General features: G+C 39.1%; 1 protein-coding gene across 3 annotated transcripts in view; it reads left to right on the plus strand.

Annotated features, from left to right (window-relative positions):
- Positions 1 to 19,343, plus strand: part of LOC127426136 (SLIT-ROBO Rho GTPase-activating protein 2) — a 154,855-nt gene that overhangs the window by 53,709 nt on the left and 81,803 nt on the right. The window contains exon 1 of one of the 3 annotated variants that reach the window (XM_051672702.1): positions 18,057 to 18,185. The exons of the other annotated variants lie outside the window; for them this stretch is intronic. Coding sequence (XP_051528662.1) covers positions 18,140 to 18,185 — 46 coding nt within the window. The 5' untranslated portion in view covers positions 18,057 to 18,139. Of the gene's footprint in view, positions 1 to 18,056; positions 18,186 to 19,343 lie in introns of those variants that run through there. 3 annotated transcript variants of the gene reach the window in all.

Genomic DNA, 19,343 nt, shown 5'->3' on the forward strand with positions numbered 1-19,343 from the left:
ATATCAAGGCCAACAAATGAGCAAGAATTTGTGGCCTGGGCACTGAAATAAAGTTTGAGGGTAAAAACGGGATTTCGTTTTGAGGTTATTTTGTTTATGCTTTACTATTGGTTTGGGTTAGCTTAGTCTGGCTATAGGAGAGTCATCTCAATGTTTTTCTTCTTTACCACTAAATGGAACATTATTTCCATATAGTGCAGCCGACAGACTACAATGCAATGTCTCTGTGTACGTCACATTCAGTTTTTCTGTGAAGAATGTATTCTGATGAAATTGGAGGAGAGAACAAGGTCTTTAAAAGATTGTAATTTGAAGTTTAAGAGAAAAATACAGCAGTTTGTAAAACAATGCCCATCATCATTGGCAGACGGGCACTCACACACTTCTCTCATTCTCTGTCTAAGCAACCCATCATCTGCTGAGCTAATTGGCCCGGCTTCTCTTCTGGCAATTTCACAGAAAGAAAAATACATTTAATGAGAGCTCTTGTAAGAATATCTAGTGTACAGATGCCTTTACTCCTCTAACTGTGATGTGATCTCAAAGACAGTTTGGCTGCTGTCACAATGAAAATTCAATGAAAATGTTCAAATAGACTCAAACTTGACTGAAACAAGGATTTGAAATGTTTTTGCTCACTGTCAGGAGTGTGTGGTGCTTCTCCTGGATCTTTTACAAAGGGAAGTTTTATATTTTGTCTCAAAACTGGACATCTCAGAGCCTGTGATACCATCTTGTCATCAGGCTCTAGGCCCGCTTTTTAAAGCAGCCGTGTAATTAAAAATACTGAATTTACTTTCTTAATACACATTCTTAGTCTTATTTGCACAATTCAACATTGCATGTTATTCCAAAGAAAAAAAATGTGTCTGTAATTTTTGATCAAAATAACTTGCTCCGCTTCTGAAACAACTTTTCGGCTGAAGTCACCTAGGCCGTATAGGCTACTGGTTAATGTTGACCAATACCCAAATAGATATATAATACCCAACTAGCCATTTAGACTTTCTTAAAGGAATATTTCAGGTTCAATACAATTTATGCTCAATCGACAGCATTTGTGGCATAATGTTGATTACCCCAAAAATAATTTCAACTCATCCGTCCATTAAAAAAAGGAGGGAAAAAAAGGTTAAAATAGGCACATGTGAGGCTAATTATTTTATTGCACTTTATTTTTCTGTTAAAACTTGTGTATTGTTTGAGCTGTAAAGTTGTGAAAATCGTAATTTTTACGATCATTTTAGGGTTTTAGGCTTTACAGCGTTCCTGCTGTACATCATCATGGCAAGGAAGTTGTAAAACTGGATATAGCATTACACAGAAAAGTTTAATAAGTGTTTTTTTTCCACACTGAAATCATGTTAACACCCTTATTGTTTACATCTTGTGGCTATAGTTTTGAAACAGTGTTTATTTTCTAACGTTTACTGATTGGCCCAATTCAGATTTTTGCATGTTTTAAAGAAAAGGAGAGGCAAGTTGAAATATTTATTTTTGTGGTAATCAACATTATGCCACAAATGCTGTCGATTGAGCTTAGCTTGTATTGAATCCGAGGTATTCCTTTAAATGTTGCCAATAGGTCATTTTAGTAACGTATGTAATGTAAAAAAGGTTACAGGAATAATATACAATTATGATAGATGCCTTCAGTGATTAATTTGACCCAGTCAAAATGCCTCCTCAAAAGCAGGGGCTTGCAATGTTTCAGGAGGGAAGTAGTCCTTCACAATCGGCATTAAATTCACATTCAGGTCCGGCTTCATTCTGGTATGGAACGCCCACTTTTCACGATCCAGTCAATTCCCGATGGGTAAAATCCAGTTTCTTTCTTGTTAAATATCCTGTTTCTTGTTAAATATGTCATATTATACAAGTTAAATAGGTTGTGAATGCCATTTCACATTGATTTTAACATGCTGAGCCAATCACCCACAGAAGTCGTTAAATGACCTCAGTGACTTCAGCAGTCGATATTTGTTATTGGACTTCTGAAAGTGTTAACCGAACCATGTTCCAATCACTAATTGGAGATGTCCAGCTGCAGTCCCTGGCACTAGATTATAAAAGTCAACACTTTATGATTAAGAGAGAACAGCCAATCAAGAATTCGACATTGAGCCTAGAGTAAAGTTTGTGGAAGTCATCACTGCTGGCACTATACAGGCTTGTAGAGCAGAGTAAAGTTTGACTTCTGTTTTCCTAAAAGCCTAAGAATTTTCCCTTTACTCATGCCCAGAGTTAGTTGGCCCGAGGCCTTACTAAACAAGAATAGACTAGGAAATGGAATCTGCTAGTGTGGATGTAAACTAACTTTCTTTCCCCTTTACTTTCTTTCTCTTTCTCTATTTCTTTCTTTGTCTGTTTCACTCATTCTTTCCTGCATTCTTCATAACATGACCTCCTACCAGGCAATTTGGAGGCAAGTAAGCTAGCATTCCCTTCTCCTGAGCTCCACCACAGACAGTATGAGGAGGAGACTGGTCACTTGTAGAATAATGAATGCACAAAATCATAACGCTCAATATGGTGGCTGTAGGAATTGAAGTTATGCCTTTTATGTTAAAGGGATAGTTCATCCAGAAATTAAAATTCTGTCATCATTTACTCAATCTCCTGCTGTTCAAAACCTGTTTGACTTTCTATCTTTTGCTAAACACAAAAGGTGGCAGAAAAACTCTGTGTGTGCACCTTCCTTTGTTTCCACCATCTTGTTTTTTATGTGTCCTTTTTGTTATCCATTCTGTCTGTTCTGAAGATGTTTTTCAAGTTACAAAATCCTGTTAAATGTGTACACGTAAACTAATCTTCACATTGTACAGATGAGTAGGTGACAGCTGTTTTTTCACCCCATGAGCTCACATGGAGTAACGTCAGCTGTGTAGATGGACCATTTTTCCCAATAGTCTCTCCTCTTTTAAAGAAAAGCCACACTATGTTTCCCAATCCACACTGAACTGGGTTAGTGGTGCAGGAGGAAATATGGGTCACCATTATAAAGCAATTATCTCAGTTAAATGTTTTAATGATTAATCAAGGGACTTCTGCGAGTGGTTATGATTTTCAATCTCGCTTCCCTCACCAATCACGTGGAATGTGGTTTCCACAGTAACGGGTGTGATTATGGAAATTGGGGAGAATGAACGCTTTCATAATGTTCTGCCAGCTTGAGTTTATTTTTGAGCCTGATGTCTCACACACACACACACACACACACACACACACACACACACACACACACACACACACACACACACACACACACACACACACATCCAATCACACACTTCCTCCTCTTCTTTTGTTCCACCGGGATGTTTATTTTGTCCTGACAGCTGCCCTCTAATGGGAGCATGTCCCTTTTGATCTATTCATTCTGATGTTCATTGGTGTAGTTGATGCTGGCATGTCAACGTGGTGTCATTCGTTTGCCTGGATTCCCTCTTCCCCTTCCTTCATCTCTCCTCATCTCCTTACACATGCTCTATTCATTAGAGCCATGCTAAAAGATCCTTTAGATGGAGAAAATCATCATAAATGAGGCTCTGCCTCATCAGTATAATGATATTTGACATGTAATGGTGCCATAATGTTCCTTAAGTATCATTCATCACCAGTCTTGTTTAAATTTGAAGCTTTGTAACTGAAGTAATTTTCCCTTTTTCGACTTTCATCCTCTTGATTTTGTTTCATCATCATCGTCATGTCTTAGGCATGAATTCATTATGCCACATTAGGTATTAAAAGACCACAGGAAATGGCTTGACAAGCGCAGTTTTCTTTCCTGTGTTGACGTATTTTTGTATTGAAATAGGAAGTTGGTCCCATTCACTTCCGTTGTAAATGCCTTAATGTAAGGGGCAATTCGAAATGTATTTTTGTGGTAATCAACATAAACCACAAATGCTGACAATTGAGCTTAACTTGTATTGAATCCGGAGTATTCCTTTAAATGTTGTCAATAGGTCATTTTAGTAACGTATGTGTAAGGGGGTTCAGTGGAAAGGAGGCGGCGAGAACCGGCTTGACAACTTAAATAATAATTTAATAAACAACTTAAACAAAAACACACAACCATAAACACACAGTACAGCTGCCTGCAATTCTCTCTCTCTCAAACTGTCGTCCCCGGCCGCCTTTATCCCTCGCGCACCCCATCAGGCTGATTGGGGACCGGGCGTGTCTCATTCCAGCCCGGCCCCACCCTCCTCGGCTCTACACTCCTCCCCCCGGCATGACGTACATCCCCCTTCCTCTCCGGGGGGGCGTGCCTTGCGCCCCGACTGCCGGCGGGTCATCCCCGCCTTCCTCGACCTGGGAGGAGACAGGAGGGGAAGAACAACAACAAAACAAAATAGGTGAGGGAAAGGCCAACACGGAGCGACAGAGAGAGGAGAGAGAGAAAAAGAAACTCACCGGTTCTCTGATGCGCCGTCGCGTGGTCCTCAATCACTCCTTCACCCTCTTAGGCGGACGGCAGCCGCTCCTCCCCAGGCGGACCGGAGTCAGACCTCCGACCCCCAGCAGACAGAACGCCCCTCCGCGTTCCCGGCGTCCCGTGGGGACACTCCTCCACCCCTGGCAGCGGCCCTACCACTCCAGGCGGTCGGGGAGTCGCTTCCCTCCTCCCCCCAGGGACGGCGGTCTTCTCTCGACCCCTCCGCGTTCCCGGGGGATGGCAGGGCACTCCTCCGCCCCCGGCAGTGACTCCCTCGCTCCAGGCGGTTGGGGAGTCCTGTCCCCACTCGCCTCGCGGACGGCGGCTGTTCCCCACGTCCGGGTGGTCGGGCTACTCCGTCCCCCGTCGGATGGCAGCGGCGCTCTCCTGGGTGGACGGTAGTGTCGAGGACACTGCGACGGGAATCCCTCCTCCTTCCCAGGTTTCGGCACCAGTGTAAGGGGTTTCAGTGGAAAGGAGGAGGCAAGAACCGGCTTGACAACTTAAATAATAATTTAATAAACAACTTAAACAAAAACACACAACCATAAACACACAGTACAGCTGCCTGCAATTCTCTCTCTCTCGAACTGTCGTCCCCGGCCGCCTTTATCCCTCGCGCGCCCCATCAGGCTGATTGGGGACCGGGCATGTCTCATTCCAGCCCGGCCCCGCCCTCCTCGGCTCTACAGTATGTAATGTAAAAATAAAATTAAATTATAATAGATGCCTTCAGTGATGAATTTGACCCAGTCAGAATGCCTCCTCAAAAGCAGGGGGTTGCTATGTTTCAGGAGGGAATTAGTGCTTCACAATCGGCATTAAATTCACATTCAGGTCCGGCTTCATTCTGGTATGGAACGCCCAATTTTCATGATCAAATCCAGTTTCTTTCTTGTTAAATATCCTGTTTCACTCGGTAATATGTCACATTATACAAGTTAAATAGGTTGTAAATGCCATTTCACGTTGATTTTAACATGCTGAGCCAATCACCCACAGAAGTTGTTAAATGACCCTGGTGACTTCTCAATGATTTCCTTTTCAGCAGCCACTATTTGTTAATGGACTTCTGAAAGTGTTAACTGAACCATGTTCCAATCATTAATTGGAGATGTCCAGCCGCAGTCCCTGGCACTAGATTATAGAAGTCAACACTGTATGATTAAGAGAGAACAACCAGGCCACAAAACAGGGAATGAGGGATTCAAGAATTCAACCTTGAGAAGAGAGTAAAGTTTGTGGAAGTCATCACTTCTGGCACTATACTGGCTATACTTTCCTGTGTTGACGTATTTTTTTATTGAAATAGGAAGTTGAAGTGGGACATAACAAAAGGCTTGTCCCCCCTTTTTTTTTTTTTAAATGGCCAATAACCTTTAGTTTTTGTCATAGTTCAGCTGCGAACTAATTATTGACTACTTGTTAATGCTAGTCAGAAGTATGTGGTATTAGGGGAAGGGGACTTTCTCATTCTAGTGAGAATTTTATTGGACAAACATTTGGATACACCCATAAGTGCAAGGTATTTTTTCAGGCCATTTTCTCAGAAGAGAAAGACTAAATTTTTTATTTGCTAAAATATAATTTTGTCCACTTTTAATAGAACACTAACATGGCCTCAAAGCTAACAGACATTCACTTCATTTACATGCACTTTTAAGAGTGCTAAACTAAATGCTAACAGACCCAGATAATGTGATACATGTTAATTGCATACACAACGTTAAACGGACCACAATTGGCCTCTGCATTGTACTCATGCTCTGAAAGTAAGTGGTGGCGTACGACTTGTGTAGCCTATTTAAACTGGAAGTTGAATGCAAAACAAACAAGGTAGCGGTATCATAGCAAACGCTAGAAACATACATTCTTGGATACGTACATCATGCATACAGTGGACAACGTATCTGATTTGCATCAAAATTAAAGCATAAAAACCTTAAGAAGTGTGAATTTTTTTTCTTTCTTTTTTTTGGTATTGCATGCTAATATGATGCTAAAGGTCATCCAGAAAATGTCTACGTCACTTCTTCAGATTGACATCCTCCCTTCGAATATTCGATTATGCATTGTGTCACGTATACTTGGAGAGATAGATGAAGACTGTTGCTTGACTATGCAAAAACTCTCTGTAGCTCGATTATAACTGCGCATGTTAATGAACTGACTGACTAAAAGTCACAAAAATCTTGTGGGTGGACAAGTGCAGCGTATGATGAAATATTTTCTTTCCATGTATAATTTTACCTCCACCTCTCCTGAAACTACTGAAACTCTCATATCCCTACTTCCTGTTCCCGCTTTCCCTCGATAAAGAATGCATCTTTCATTTGAGGATTAGTTTTGTCATGTCTGGAACTTATAAAATCCACCCTGCTGAAATATGTTACTGAATGATAAACAGGCCAAAATAGGGACCTGAGGCATTGTGCCACATATGACTACAAGCCCAGTGGAAGCAACATGGAGTGAACACCCTCAAAACAGTAAAGATGATTGTGGACTTCAGGAGGAACAACCCCCACACACACAATTCTGAACAACACTGTGGCAGAAGTGGAGTTGTTCAGGTTCCTGGGTTCTACCATCTCACAGGACCTGAAGTGGGAGACCCACATTGACAGAGGTTGTAATTCCTTCACCAGTTTAACCTGCCACAGGCACTTCTGATACAGTTCTACTCAGCAGTCATTGAGTCTGTCCTCTGCACTTCAATAACTGTCTGGTTTGGTTCAGCTACCAAATTGGACATCAGAAGACTACAAAGGACAGTTCGGACTGCTGAGCAGATTATTGGTTCTCCCCTTCCCACCCTCCAAGAACTGTACACATCCAGAGTGAGAAAAAGGGCTGGAAAAATCACCCTGGACCCCACCTGGACCCCACTCACCCAGCCCACTACCTCTTTGAACTGTTGCCTTCTGGCTGGTGCTACAGAGTACTGAGCACCAGAACTGTCAGGAACAGGAAGTTTTTTCTCTCAAGCCATCCATCTCATGAACAGTTAAAACTGCCCCATTGAGCAATAATTATGTGCAATAACAAGCTTAGTCAATTATATTTATTTAACATATCCTACCTCTTCTGCACAGTACATTCCCTTGCACTATATGCATATAACAGATTGCATTTGTGTAGACGTATATTTTTGTGTCTTATTGTATATTTTTATATAAACTTTATATTCTTTTCACTTCTTTTTATTATTTTTTTTATTATTTCTGTCTTGTTGAATTGTTTGTGCACTGGAAGCTTCTGTCACAAAGTCAAATTCCTTGTACAGGTGCATCTCAATAAATTAGAATGTCGTGGAAAAGTTCATTTATTTCAGTAATTCAACTCAAATTGTGAAACTCGTGTATTAAATAAATTCAGTGCACACAGACTAAAGTAGTTTAAGTCTTTGGTTCTTTTAATTATGATGATTTTGGCTTACATTTAACAAAAACCCACCAATTCACTATCTCAAAAAATTAGAATATGGTGACATGCCAATCAGCTAATCAACTCAAAACACCTGCAAAGGTTTCCTGAGCCTTCAAAATGGTCTCTCAGTTTGGTTCACTAGGCTACACAATCATGGGGAAGACTGCTGATCTGACAGTTGTCCAGAAGACAATCATTGACACCCTTCACAAGGAGGGTAAGCCACAAACATTCATTGCCAAAGAAGCTGGCTGTTCACAGAGTGCTGTATCCAAGCATGTTAACAGAAAGTTGAGTGGAAGGATAAAGTGTTGAAGAAAAAGATGCACAACCAACCGAGAGAACCGCAGCCTTATGATTGTCAAGCAAAATCGATTCAAGAATTTGGGTGAACTTCACAAGGAATGGACTGAGGCTGGGGTCAAGGCATCAAGAGCCACCACACACAGACATGTCAAGGAATTTGGCTACAGTTGTCGTATTCCTCTTGTTAAGCCACTCCTGAACCACAGACAACGTCAGAGGCGTCTTACCTGGGCTAAGGAGAAGAAGAACTGGATTGTTGCCCAGTGGTCCAAAGTCCTCTTTTCAGATGAGAGCAAGTTTTGTATTTCATTTGGAAACCAAGGTCCTAGAGTCTGGAGGAAGGGTGGAGAAGCTCATAGCCCAAGTTGCTTGAAGTCCAGTGTTTCCACAGTCTGTGATGATTTGGGGTGCAATGTCATCTGCTGGGGTTGGTCCATTGTGTTTTTTGAAAACCAAAGTCACTGCACCCGTTTACCAAGAAATTTTGGAGCACTTCATGCTTCCTTCTGCTGACCAGCTTTTTAAAGATGCTGATTTCATTTTCCAGCTGGATTTGGCACCTGCCCACACTGCCAAAAGCACCAAAAGTTGGTTAAATGACCATGGTGTTGGTGTGCTTGACTGGCCAGCAAACTCACCAGACCTGAACCCCATAGAGAATCTATGGGGTATTGTCAAGAGGAAAATGAGAAACAAGAGACCAAAAAATGCAGATGAGCTGAAGGCCACTGTCAAAGAAACCTGGGCTTCCATACCACCTCAGCAGTGCCACAAACTGATCACCTCCATGCCACGGCGAATTGAGGCAGTAATTAAAGCAAAAGGAGCCCCTACCAAGTATTGAGTACATATACAGTAAATGAACATACTTTCCAGAAGGCCAACAATTCACTAAAAATGTTTTTTTTATTGGTCTTATGATGTATTCTAATTTTTTGAGATAGTGAATTGGTGGGTTTTTGTTAAATGTGAGCCAAAATCATCACAATTAAAAGAACCAAAGACTTAAACTATTTCAGTCTGTGTGCATTGAATTTATTTAATACACAAGTTTCACAATTTGAGTTGAATTACTGAAATAAATGAACTTTTCCACAACATTCTAATTTATTGAGATGCACCTGTATGTGTAAGCATACTTGGCAATAAAACTCATTATGACTCTGGTTCTGATATTCCTACAAAGTCACTGTAGTTTTGGCCTAATTTAGACTCCATCCTAGCAAGCTGTTCTTCCCATTCTCTGTAGAATTTTAGACAAATTCCCCTTGTATTGTGGAGTTTGTTCCAATATTCCTCCCCTTTCCCTCTCCCTCTATAGCACGCTGCACAAACTAACTTCCTGTCAGGTCCCTTCTGCTTCCTGTTTGCTTAGATGAATGGATGGTTTCCTTCAAGCTGGCTTCAGTGACGCAAGAAAAGTACTCCATCTGACCAGCCTCCTGAAAACAACTGGTCCCTTTTGTTCTTTTTTTTTATTGTATTGTATTCCATAAAAGTTGTGAAGACAATAGCATGGCTCAGAGCTGCTCAGTGCTCTTTTTCACACACAAACACGAAAAGAAAATGAATCTTCCTTGCTGTCTTCTCACACTCCAGCTGTGTGACAAAAACTATGCCTCTGAAATAAAGAAAGCAATGTACAGAAGAGGAAAATAGCGTACAGTGGCCCCAAAAAGTTTTTGGACACTGAAGCAGAAACTGCTAAAAAGTGAAAGTAGTTCTGTAAATAAAAGTCTACTCTAGTACAGTGCTGTGCGGTACATTTACGATCTTACACATTGCAGGAAAGTTGTCAATAGTCCATTCGTTTGAAGAAAATAATGTCATTTGGTTTCTTCCCTGAAATAACACATCTGATTAGTCAGATTTTCTGTCACTCTGCTAATACAAATGAATCACAGAACCCTTCAAAAAAATCCTGTGAAGGGACACGTTGTGATGAAGCTCTAAAGCGTGATTTGATTGGCTGTTATAGACCGCTTACACTCTATCAGGAGAAACAATGCAAGATATTTGAGGTAGTCTACATTAAATTTAAGTTGTTTTTGAAGGTTTATATTTCTGTATTTTAAAGCATTTATTTATTAAATGCATGTACATTGTGGAATAAATGGGGGAAAGAATGTTTCATAGTTTGAATAATGTTTCCGTCTCAATTCATGTCACCCCTTCTCTGAAGGGTTTGAAGGGCCTGACTGCACACCACTGCTGTAGTATCATTTGTTTGCCGATGACACTTGTATTTTTTTTAATCTAATGAAATTCATTCATTCATTTTAAATTGTAGCTTAAGTGTCCAGATACTGGGTGCCACTTTATAGAAAGCCTTCTACTCTTAAATTAATAGTTCACACAAAAATTAAAATATATTCTTTCTTTTGTCATCATTTACTCACCCTTATGTCGTTCAAAGTGCATATGACTTAATATTTTTCTGCAGAACACAAAAAGAGATATTTTAAAGGATGTCCTGTTTGCTTATTACAATACAATGGCAGTTGACTCACTTTAAAAAAGTTTAAAAAAGGACCCAAAAGTGTCATAAAAGTAGTCCATGCGACTCATGCAGCATATTCCAAGTTTTTTGAAGGCATACAATATTTTTTGATCAGAAACAACTCGATGAGAGAAGCTTGTTAATGTTTACATGCGAGAACTAGCATTTCTCCAGGTTTAAGGAGAGCTATTGTGAACAGGCTTCTCTCATGCACTCTTGAACATGCAAAGAGAGCTACATTGCAGCATCCTTTGAACCCAGTGCCAAATATTTCTTAATCATTAGGGCTTGAAGTAAATAGTTTTCCTGGAATCAATCTTTTACAATATTTTCCGAATTAAAAACACCAAGTGGGCTTGTTAGAGACACTAATATGACATCAACCTCTGCATATGCAGTTTGATCTTTCTGTCTGGTATGAGTGTTTCTGGGACAAAATCTTTCCTCAAGATTATTCCGATTATTCTGTTGCTTGACGAAGCCAACATACTCTACAAATTGTGTTCACATTTGTTTCAAAATCCCTAAACCGAGACCAAAATTTCTAACACTTACTCCTCCTAGAGCTTTCAAGCTGCATCCACCAAACTTGACACAGCGGATGATAAAATCTTTAAAAATCATTGATGAAAACATTGATGGAATGTTCAGACAGGCCATTCCAGAATGTTAATTAATTCAACAGAATGTTAATTAATTCAAACTGTAACTGTGAAAAAGCTTGTCTGCCATAATGAGAAATAAAAATGAAAAAATGCAATATGTAGGAGACAGTGTATTTACTTGTCTTGAATATACAATTTGTGAATACTTGTGAATACCTCAGACATCCACTTACCAACCCTGTGAGCATGAGTAATGTCAAAACAACAGGCTTGCTAGGCTGTTCGTGTCTTGTTTTTAAACTAACATGAGTTTAACTCCTCCTGTTCTCTCAGTGAGTGTTGTCCTCAATCCGTTTTAGATGTCGGAGTGCCCCTGTTGGCGCTAACCTCGCCTGCTTAGTCACCATGGCAATGGTGTTCCAAAACTTAGAGTATGGCCACCATTTCTTTAAGGACAGCCGTATTGCCGTCTACCTCCTGGTGATTTCTATCTCCTGCTTGATTTTAAAGCTCTGGCGACAAGCTGTGAGTGTGGAGCCTTTGGCCAGGACCTGTAATGAGATATGACAGATTTGGGGTGGGGTTTTAAGGGGAGCCAACTGAGACGCTCTTAGGGAAATGAACAGAGTGACAGCTGGGATGATGAGGGGAGGACAGATTTGGCCTTGAAGAGGCTGCACCAATGAACTGTTAATGAACATGGTTACACTGGGCATTAAACCTTATACCTTATTAATTTAGGTGATTTAGGCCAGTGGTTCTTAACTGGTTTTGTTTCAGAACTCAGATTTAACATTGGGCATCAAGAAATGACCCAACACAGTACCAATAATGTACAAAATTTAGATTTTCGGGTTTCATGCTCTCGACAGCCAATAATTCCCAATAATAGCTGATTGTGACTAACCTTAAAGGAAACAAGGATCAAAAAGTGTCATAAAAGTAGTCCAAGCCACTCATGCATCATGGTCGGTACAAACCATGTTTATCCTCGTTGTAAGTAAACTTGTATTTAATGTAGTCTGCCTCATATTTTCTTCAGATTCATCTACCTGTGATTTCGCCGACAGTAGGTTGAAAGTTCTGCCGTTTTCACCCCCAAATAATCTAATCGAAAATCATTTTGTTTTTACTGAAAAAAATGCTTTTAAAAGATTAAACTACATTTTCGTTCATCTTCATTTGATAAAAAAAAAATTTGATTTTAAAATACAATGAATACTGAATGAAAAGTTACACTTCACTCCAGGTGGTGCTTGGTGCTCAGAAAACCAAATCCTCCATTCATCCGAATTTAACTACCAGAAAGTTTTATATCTCATTGGGACAATTTTACTCTAGAATAGTTAATTTTTAATAAAAACTGATAATTGAAAGGATTCATACCTGGAAATAAGCTTCAGCAGTATTTATAAAAGTTTTTTTTAAATCCTCATCCAGTAGTAATAAATGACTTTGATTGTTGCATCCTAGCCAGTGCTGGAAAAAAAAAAGCAACAAGTATCACATGACAGCGTCGTCTACATGCTTTCGGTAGCGGATTAATAATACTGATAAACTTTAATAAAAACTGACCTTTCTACCATCATTAACTCACTCATTTACTCATCGTTCAAAATCAGTATTACTTTTTCATCTGTGAAACACGAGATTGAGGGACGAGATGATCGTGTTTGTGTCTGTCCAAGCTCCGAAAGCACACATAAAAGCGCCATTAAAGTCATCCATAACACTCGTGCCTTAGATTTCAATTCTTCTGAAGCCATATGATAGTGTTGTGTGAGGAACAGACTGAAATGTAACCTCGTCACTCATTTAAAACTGGCACGCACACAAGAATGAGCTTGTTTACATGAGCGCACCTGACATCAGTGCTTTGGACCGTCAAGAGCTGCATGCACAGGATGCGCTGCGGTGCCAGGCGAAAGTTTAAAAAGGCTGGAGAAAAGACAGAGGAAAAGAAATTGCGCACATCGTTCTTATGTGTATTTTTACTATTTTTGTTGTATGTGTGAAAGTGAACGAGATTTGAGGACAGGTCAGTCTTCCACGCCCCCCTTACAATATCTCCACGCCCCACCTATGGGGTGCGCCCCACACTTTGAGAACCACTGGTTTATGTGAACACTTATGTGAACTACTTCCTAGTTTCCATGGGACTAGATCCCGTGTCTCAGAAGTTGCTCGCGCAACGCCCTGTCAGTAGCTTAATAGAGAAAGGTAATCACGCTATAATGAATGAAGAAATGTCTGATGGGGGATGCCGCTTTTCAGTAATTCCGAAAAATGGGGTTGATTTTAGGGTACATGAACTTTCGGAAGCAACTTGCCAATATCCAGTATGATCATATTATTTTCTTTCAATTTACATTGTTGTGTTTATGGTTTTTAAGGATATCTTGGCTTTTCTCAACAACAAAAGATATGGGAAGGTCGGATATGGGGAAAATAATTATCTGGTGGTTGAGCTCTGATACGTTTCGTGTCTTATTTGTTGCTGGGTGTGCATTGCATTGAGTGGGCACTCAAGTTTTGTCTAGTCCAGTGTTTGTGTGAGAATACATGGCATTGCTTTATTGTCATTGTCATGTATTCTCTTGTCCTGTCATTTTCTGTTGACATGAGTGCATGTTACTTGTGTTTTCCTGGCGGCATGTGCTCGTGTCAATTGTCTGTGTAGGTCATGTGTTAGTACATGGCTTTGTTTGGTTTCCTCATTGCCATGTGCTTTTCTGTCATGAGTGATACCCCACCCTCTCGTTTGCCTTGTTACCTTGTTATCTGTTTCACCTGTTCTCCCTCCTTAGTCTGCTTATTTAAACTCCTCTTGTGTTCAGACTTGTGTCTCATATGATGGAGGAGATGATGAAGAAGAATGAATAATGGAATTAAGGAATTAAGGAGTACAGTATTAAGGAGTTAACAAATATGTCAAGTTGGAAAAACAGTAGAACTTTCTTTGAATTCATAAGGAAAACAGGATTGATAGGTAGAATGTAAGCTCTGTTCCACACTCCGGAGCAGAAGGTGGCGGTAATGCACCATTTACGTTGGATGCCACCCGCCGTTAAAAACCAAGAAGACTTGTGTCTGATTATTTTGTATTAATTACTGTTGGTGTGTTCCCTGTTTTACATGGTTGGTTTTTAGTTTGAGTTTTCAGTTCTTGTTTATCTCCCTTGTGAGTTATTGTTTGCATTTTGTTTATAATAAAACTTAGCAAAACTGCCTCCTGTGTTTGGTTCCTTCTTTACAAACTGTGACATTAAGCCTATTTGTTTTGCTATTGTTAGTGTATATATACACATATACACAATTTTATGTTTAGTTGTATTTCATTATTTGCATTTCGTTTTTTTTTTTTTTTTTGTTCTCTGTGACCCTATCAGAACAGATCTGCTACCAACCAGTTGAGAACCATTGCAAGCTGAACATTCCAGCTTGCAGTGTTTATCTCCTCAGTGTAATCTTCAGTTCCTTGTTTCTCTTTTGTCCAGTGCCAACTTGTCTGTCTGTCTGTTTTGCTTTCTCCTGCCCCTTCCACCTCATAACTAAGAGGCAGGAGAATCAATAATGCATGGCTGTGTAATACTCTGACTGGGCAGATATCTCAGCAGGAAGCTATGATGATTGTAGTTTGGGGACCAGCATATATTACTCAATGCTGTGCCTTTGTTCTGTTTTATAATAAGATCTGACCACTTTCCTGCAGCATCTGTGTCACAAAGATTACAGTGGAATTAGTTTTTTAACATAATTCTTGCTCAGCAAATACACACTGAAGATGATGGGTCACTGCTGTCTGATTACTTTGAGATCGTTTAATCTTTTGTGTTGCCTTAGTGTTTATGGGATGCTCAACTAATGATTCTCAGTCAAGTATGCACTATTTGAATGAAGGTCAATTGTCCTTGCTTGTTGATTCAGTGGAAAAATGAAGTGCTCTTTCTTCAAATGAATCCCTGTAGACGCCACAAATGCAGCTAGGTAAGGAAAGCTTTTGAGTAAACTGCAGAAGTGAAACCACTTCTTCCTCTCTTGTGTACAATGTACACCCGTCATATGTTCCAATAGATACGCACAACACACAAAAACATCTCTGTAGAGGTCACAAATATAATTGTCCTCTTTGGTCCTTTAAATAGTAAAGGCTCTCAATGCAATAATTGTATGAATAAAGGCTTTAAATGTGATAACGGCCCAAAATTTTTATAGTTTTTGGTTTTAAAAGATACATGTTTTTTTTTTTTTTTTTTTTTTAGTTCACACAGTAATTTGCCTGTTTTAGTCATCTTCTCTTTCTTTTTTGTGCTGTCTCAAAGAAAAGATGAATATAATTAGAATTTCTTTAAATCACTGATGTACAATATCTGTAAAATTACAAGACTGTCAGCTGGCTAGCAAAAAGAAAATACACAAAATTATTTACTGCCCTTAAGTTGTCCCTCACTGTGTTTTTACCCCCAGTAGAAGCTTAACACAATCTTTTCTTCAAGAACCTGAATGCTGCTCTTTTCCATACAAAAACAGTTCATATTGACCACTACTGTCAAGGTCCAAAAAAAAAAAAAAAAAAGCATTATTCATATACCATAAAAGTAGTCCATTCAACACAAAGCTGTTGTGTGGCCCCAGAAAGCTTGGAATATAGTGCACAAGTCATATGGACTACTGTTACGATGTCTTCATACTGAACCTTTAATGATGATTTATAGTATTTGTCCTTTATGAAGCTTGACAGCTCCTGCTCACTATAAACTGTTATTTTATGGAAAACAGCTGCTTAAAATATCTATTTTTATGTCCCAAGAAAAAGTAACAGCATATGGGTTCTGAACAACATAAGGGTGAGTAAATGAGTGAGTAAAAGTATATTTTCCATTTTTAGGTGAACTACTCCTTTAACTGGTGGCTCATCCTCAAAATAACGATGGTCTCTTTTAAAAGAACTCTCAGGAGATGCTGTACGAAATTCAGAATTAAAGACAAAGAAATTATTTAGAAAATCTTAAATTAATTTTTAATTATTACTTAATAATATTTGCATTAAAAATATATGACGGTGTCCTTGCCACAACCTAAAAACTCAATTGAAGCCACAAGTCACGGGTCTTACCATGTTCTAGTTCTAATCTGAGGGTGATAATGCTCTACATTGTGTTATAGATAATTTTCTAAGACAATATCAAGTTACATTTATTAAAAGCTACTTCAGAAACTTGCCAGATATCCACATTCATTCAATTCCTTTACAATATACAAACACTCAAATGACAATCTGGCCATATCTGATTATTACTTGAACCCCACAATGTATATTGTGGTTACAGCCCTGGTGTTTAGCACAGCTGTGAATGCTTCAGTGTTATAATGCCATTAGTTTTCTTGGAAAGTTATAACAGTAAGTCTATTAGCAGACTAAAGCCGTCCCCGTAAAAATTCAGATCGAACTCACTAATCAGTTAGTCAACCGTCCCTATTAGTTTACTAGTCCCTATAAGATACACATTGGTTCACATTAGCTACACATTATTAAGAGTTGCTCTTGTTTATTTCTTTTTCAATTTTTCTTGCAAAACTGTGTGACAACACAGTACTTTATAATACATAAGTTTCCCTGTGAGTGTGGTTTGATTATACTCTTTCCCTGCTGTAGATGACATTGGTAGCTTTTACTGCACTTCTCAAATCTCCATGTAAAAAAGAGGTCTTCGCCACATTATAACCCAAACACAGCACAAAAGCAACACAAATGGATAATTTTTGAACAATTTACACAGCTCTTGTCCATAAGAAAGCACCGTATTTTATTTTAGATCTAACTGTGCCATAGTTGATTTGAGAGCTGCAGTGAATGGGGAATGCTTTTTAAGTGAATAAAGAGTTCCTCACACAAATCTTTTTTATAGAAAAGAGCTGTGTAAAGATTCTTAAAGATTCTTATCTGCCTTTTGTGCTCCACAGACAAAATAACAGCTTACTGGTTTGGAAAGACATGAGGGTGAATAAATAATGACAGAATTTTCATTTTTGGCGAAATTTGCATTTAAACTTCAATTGATCCTTAACACACCTGTGGTGGTGCGTTTATTAGCTTGTCATGCCCAGCACAAACAGTCATGATTATACTTTTATATTACAGTATTACTACTCCAACAGAGTCTCAGTTAGTGTGAAGGGCTGAAATTGCCTAAGAGGGTTTGGTTTGCGCATAGACGTACATGAACACATATACACTATTTAAAATATATTTCTCTGTTTTCTTTGATTTCTTAGTTTTATCTCCATATAAATAAAAAATGAGGTCATAATTGCTTCACAAACCGTGAAGTCCTGACTGCTTGATTGGCCATGCTGTGTCAGGGTGTCTTTGCATGTTTTGAGACGCTTTGTCTTGTGCTAAAATTACAGAGCTCGCTTTGCAAGCAGAGGCATTATGATACACTGACTCATTTCTTTTTATAATAAATTATATAGAAAGCAGAAAATTACATGTGTCTACGGTATCGACCCATGTTGACAAGGCTTGACAGAAAGAAGGCTTGACCATTTATTTTCACAGACACCTAATTTAAGAGCCATCTTACAACATAGAAGTTGCCTCTCATAATGGTGCCATACGAAGTGGGAAAAGCCCTAGTCTGGGGTTTCATAGCGCTAGTCTTGATTGAACCATGTGAGCTTGTTATGTTTAGTTTAACTGAGAGACAGGAACTGTGGAAATCCCATTTTTCTGTCATGTCAGAGTGAAAGTGTGCTCTCAGCGTTAAAGCACAATAGATTCAGGACAGCTGGGTATCATAGCCCTGGGACTGCTGGGTATCACACCACACTCCGCTCTATTCTGTGGGCTGGGATATGGAGGCAAAAGTCAGCAGGTTTCTCTACAGCAAGGAATGCAAAGGTACTTTGGATTACATTTTGATTCTTTAGGCTAGGACAGTTTGTTTTCTTGTCATTTGGCTAGTGACACTGGTTTCACAGCTAACATCTGACTTGGCATCAATACATCAATTAAAAAGTGATCCTGCAGGTGTAAACTTTGAAATAGACTAGTTTGAATCTGAAAGTGCGAATTTGTAATCTTCCCTGTTTGAATGAAGGATTCTGAATTGCTTTGGATAGTTCATCTTTGATTGCCCTACTGTATCATATCATAATTTTTTATTTAGTTGGAGCTTTCATATGCAGGACTGGCAGCTCTATCCACAAAACCCAGGAGATCCCAGGAGCTCACATAAACACCTTAATTAAATATTTCAATAGGCTGTCTGTACTGAGTGGAGTAATTAGTTTGGAATGCTTGAAAGCTCACCGGATGTTGGACAGGGAGAAAGAGACAAAGAGAGAGAGATGAAACACTAATCGGAAATGAAAAGCTTGGATAAACTCTCGCTGTTTGTCATCTCTCTTTTCAGCTGAAGATGTCCAAGTTGAAACCTTGCTGACAAGAAAGCTATGATACTTGACTCTCATGATACTCTGCAGTGTACTCTTTTTCTTATAGTTCAATGATAATTATCAAAAATGATAATTCTCTCATAATTTACTCTAATGCCCCCTCAAACTCGTATGACTTGTTTTCTTCTGCGGAACACAAACTAAGATTTGAAGGATGAACGAGGTGTTTATGTCCATACATTGCAAGTCTGTAGGGTTCAAAACTTTTAAGATAAAAAAGGACATAAAGGCAGCATAAAATTTATATCACTAAACTGGTCTTCTGAAGATATACAATCGCTTTGGGTGAGAAACAGACCAAAATGTAAGTCTTTATTCACTAAAAATATAGACTGCCAGAGAATTCCTTGATGCAAAATTGATATTTTGATTCTTTGCTTGGATCAGAGTGTGATCATGTTTTAGATGTTATGAGTGGTCATTCATTCTGTATGGATTAGAAAGCTAGTCTGGACCAGTTAAGTTGTCCATTTTGGAGCAGACAGCGAACAAGCAAAGGCATTCCAAAGCCTTTTCATCCACTACAGGGGATAAAACTTTATGTTGATGTGATCAGGTTTCTGATGCGATCAGGCCTTACATCAGCAGATGCCTTTTGACA

This window comes from Myxocyprinus asiaticus, chromosome 35, assembly GCF_019703515.2.
Source record: "Myxocyprinus asiaticus isolate MX2 ecotype Aquarium Trade chromosome 35, UBuf_Myxa_2, whole genome shotgun sequence".
NCBI classification, from domain to species: Eukaryota; Metazoa; Chordata; class Actinopteri; order Cypriniformes; family Catostomidae; genus Myxocyprinus; species Myxocyprinus asiaticus.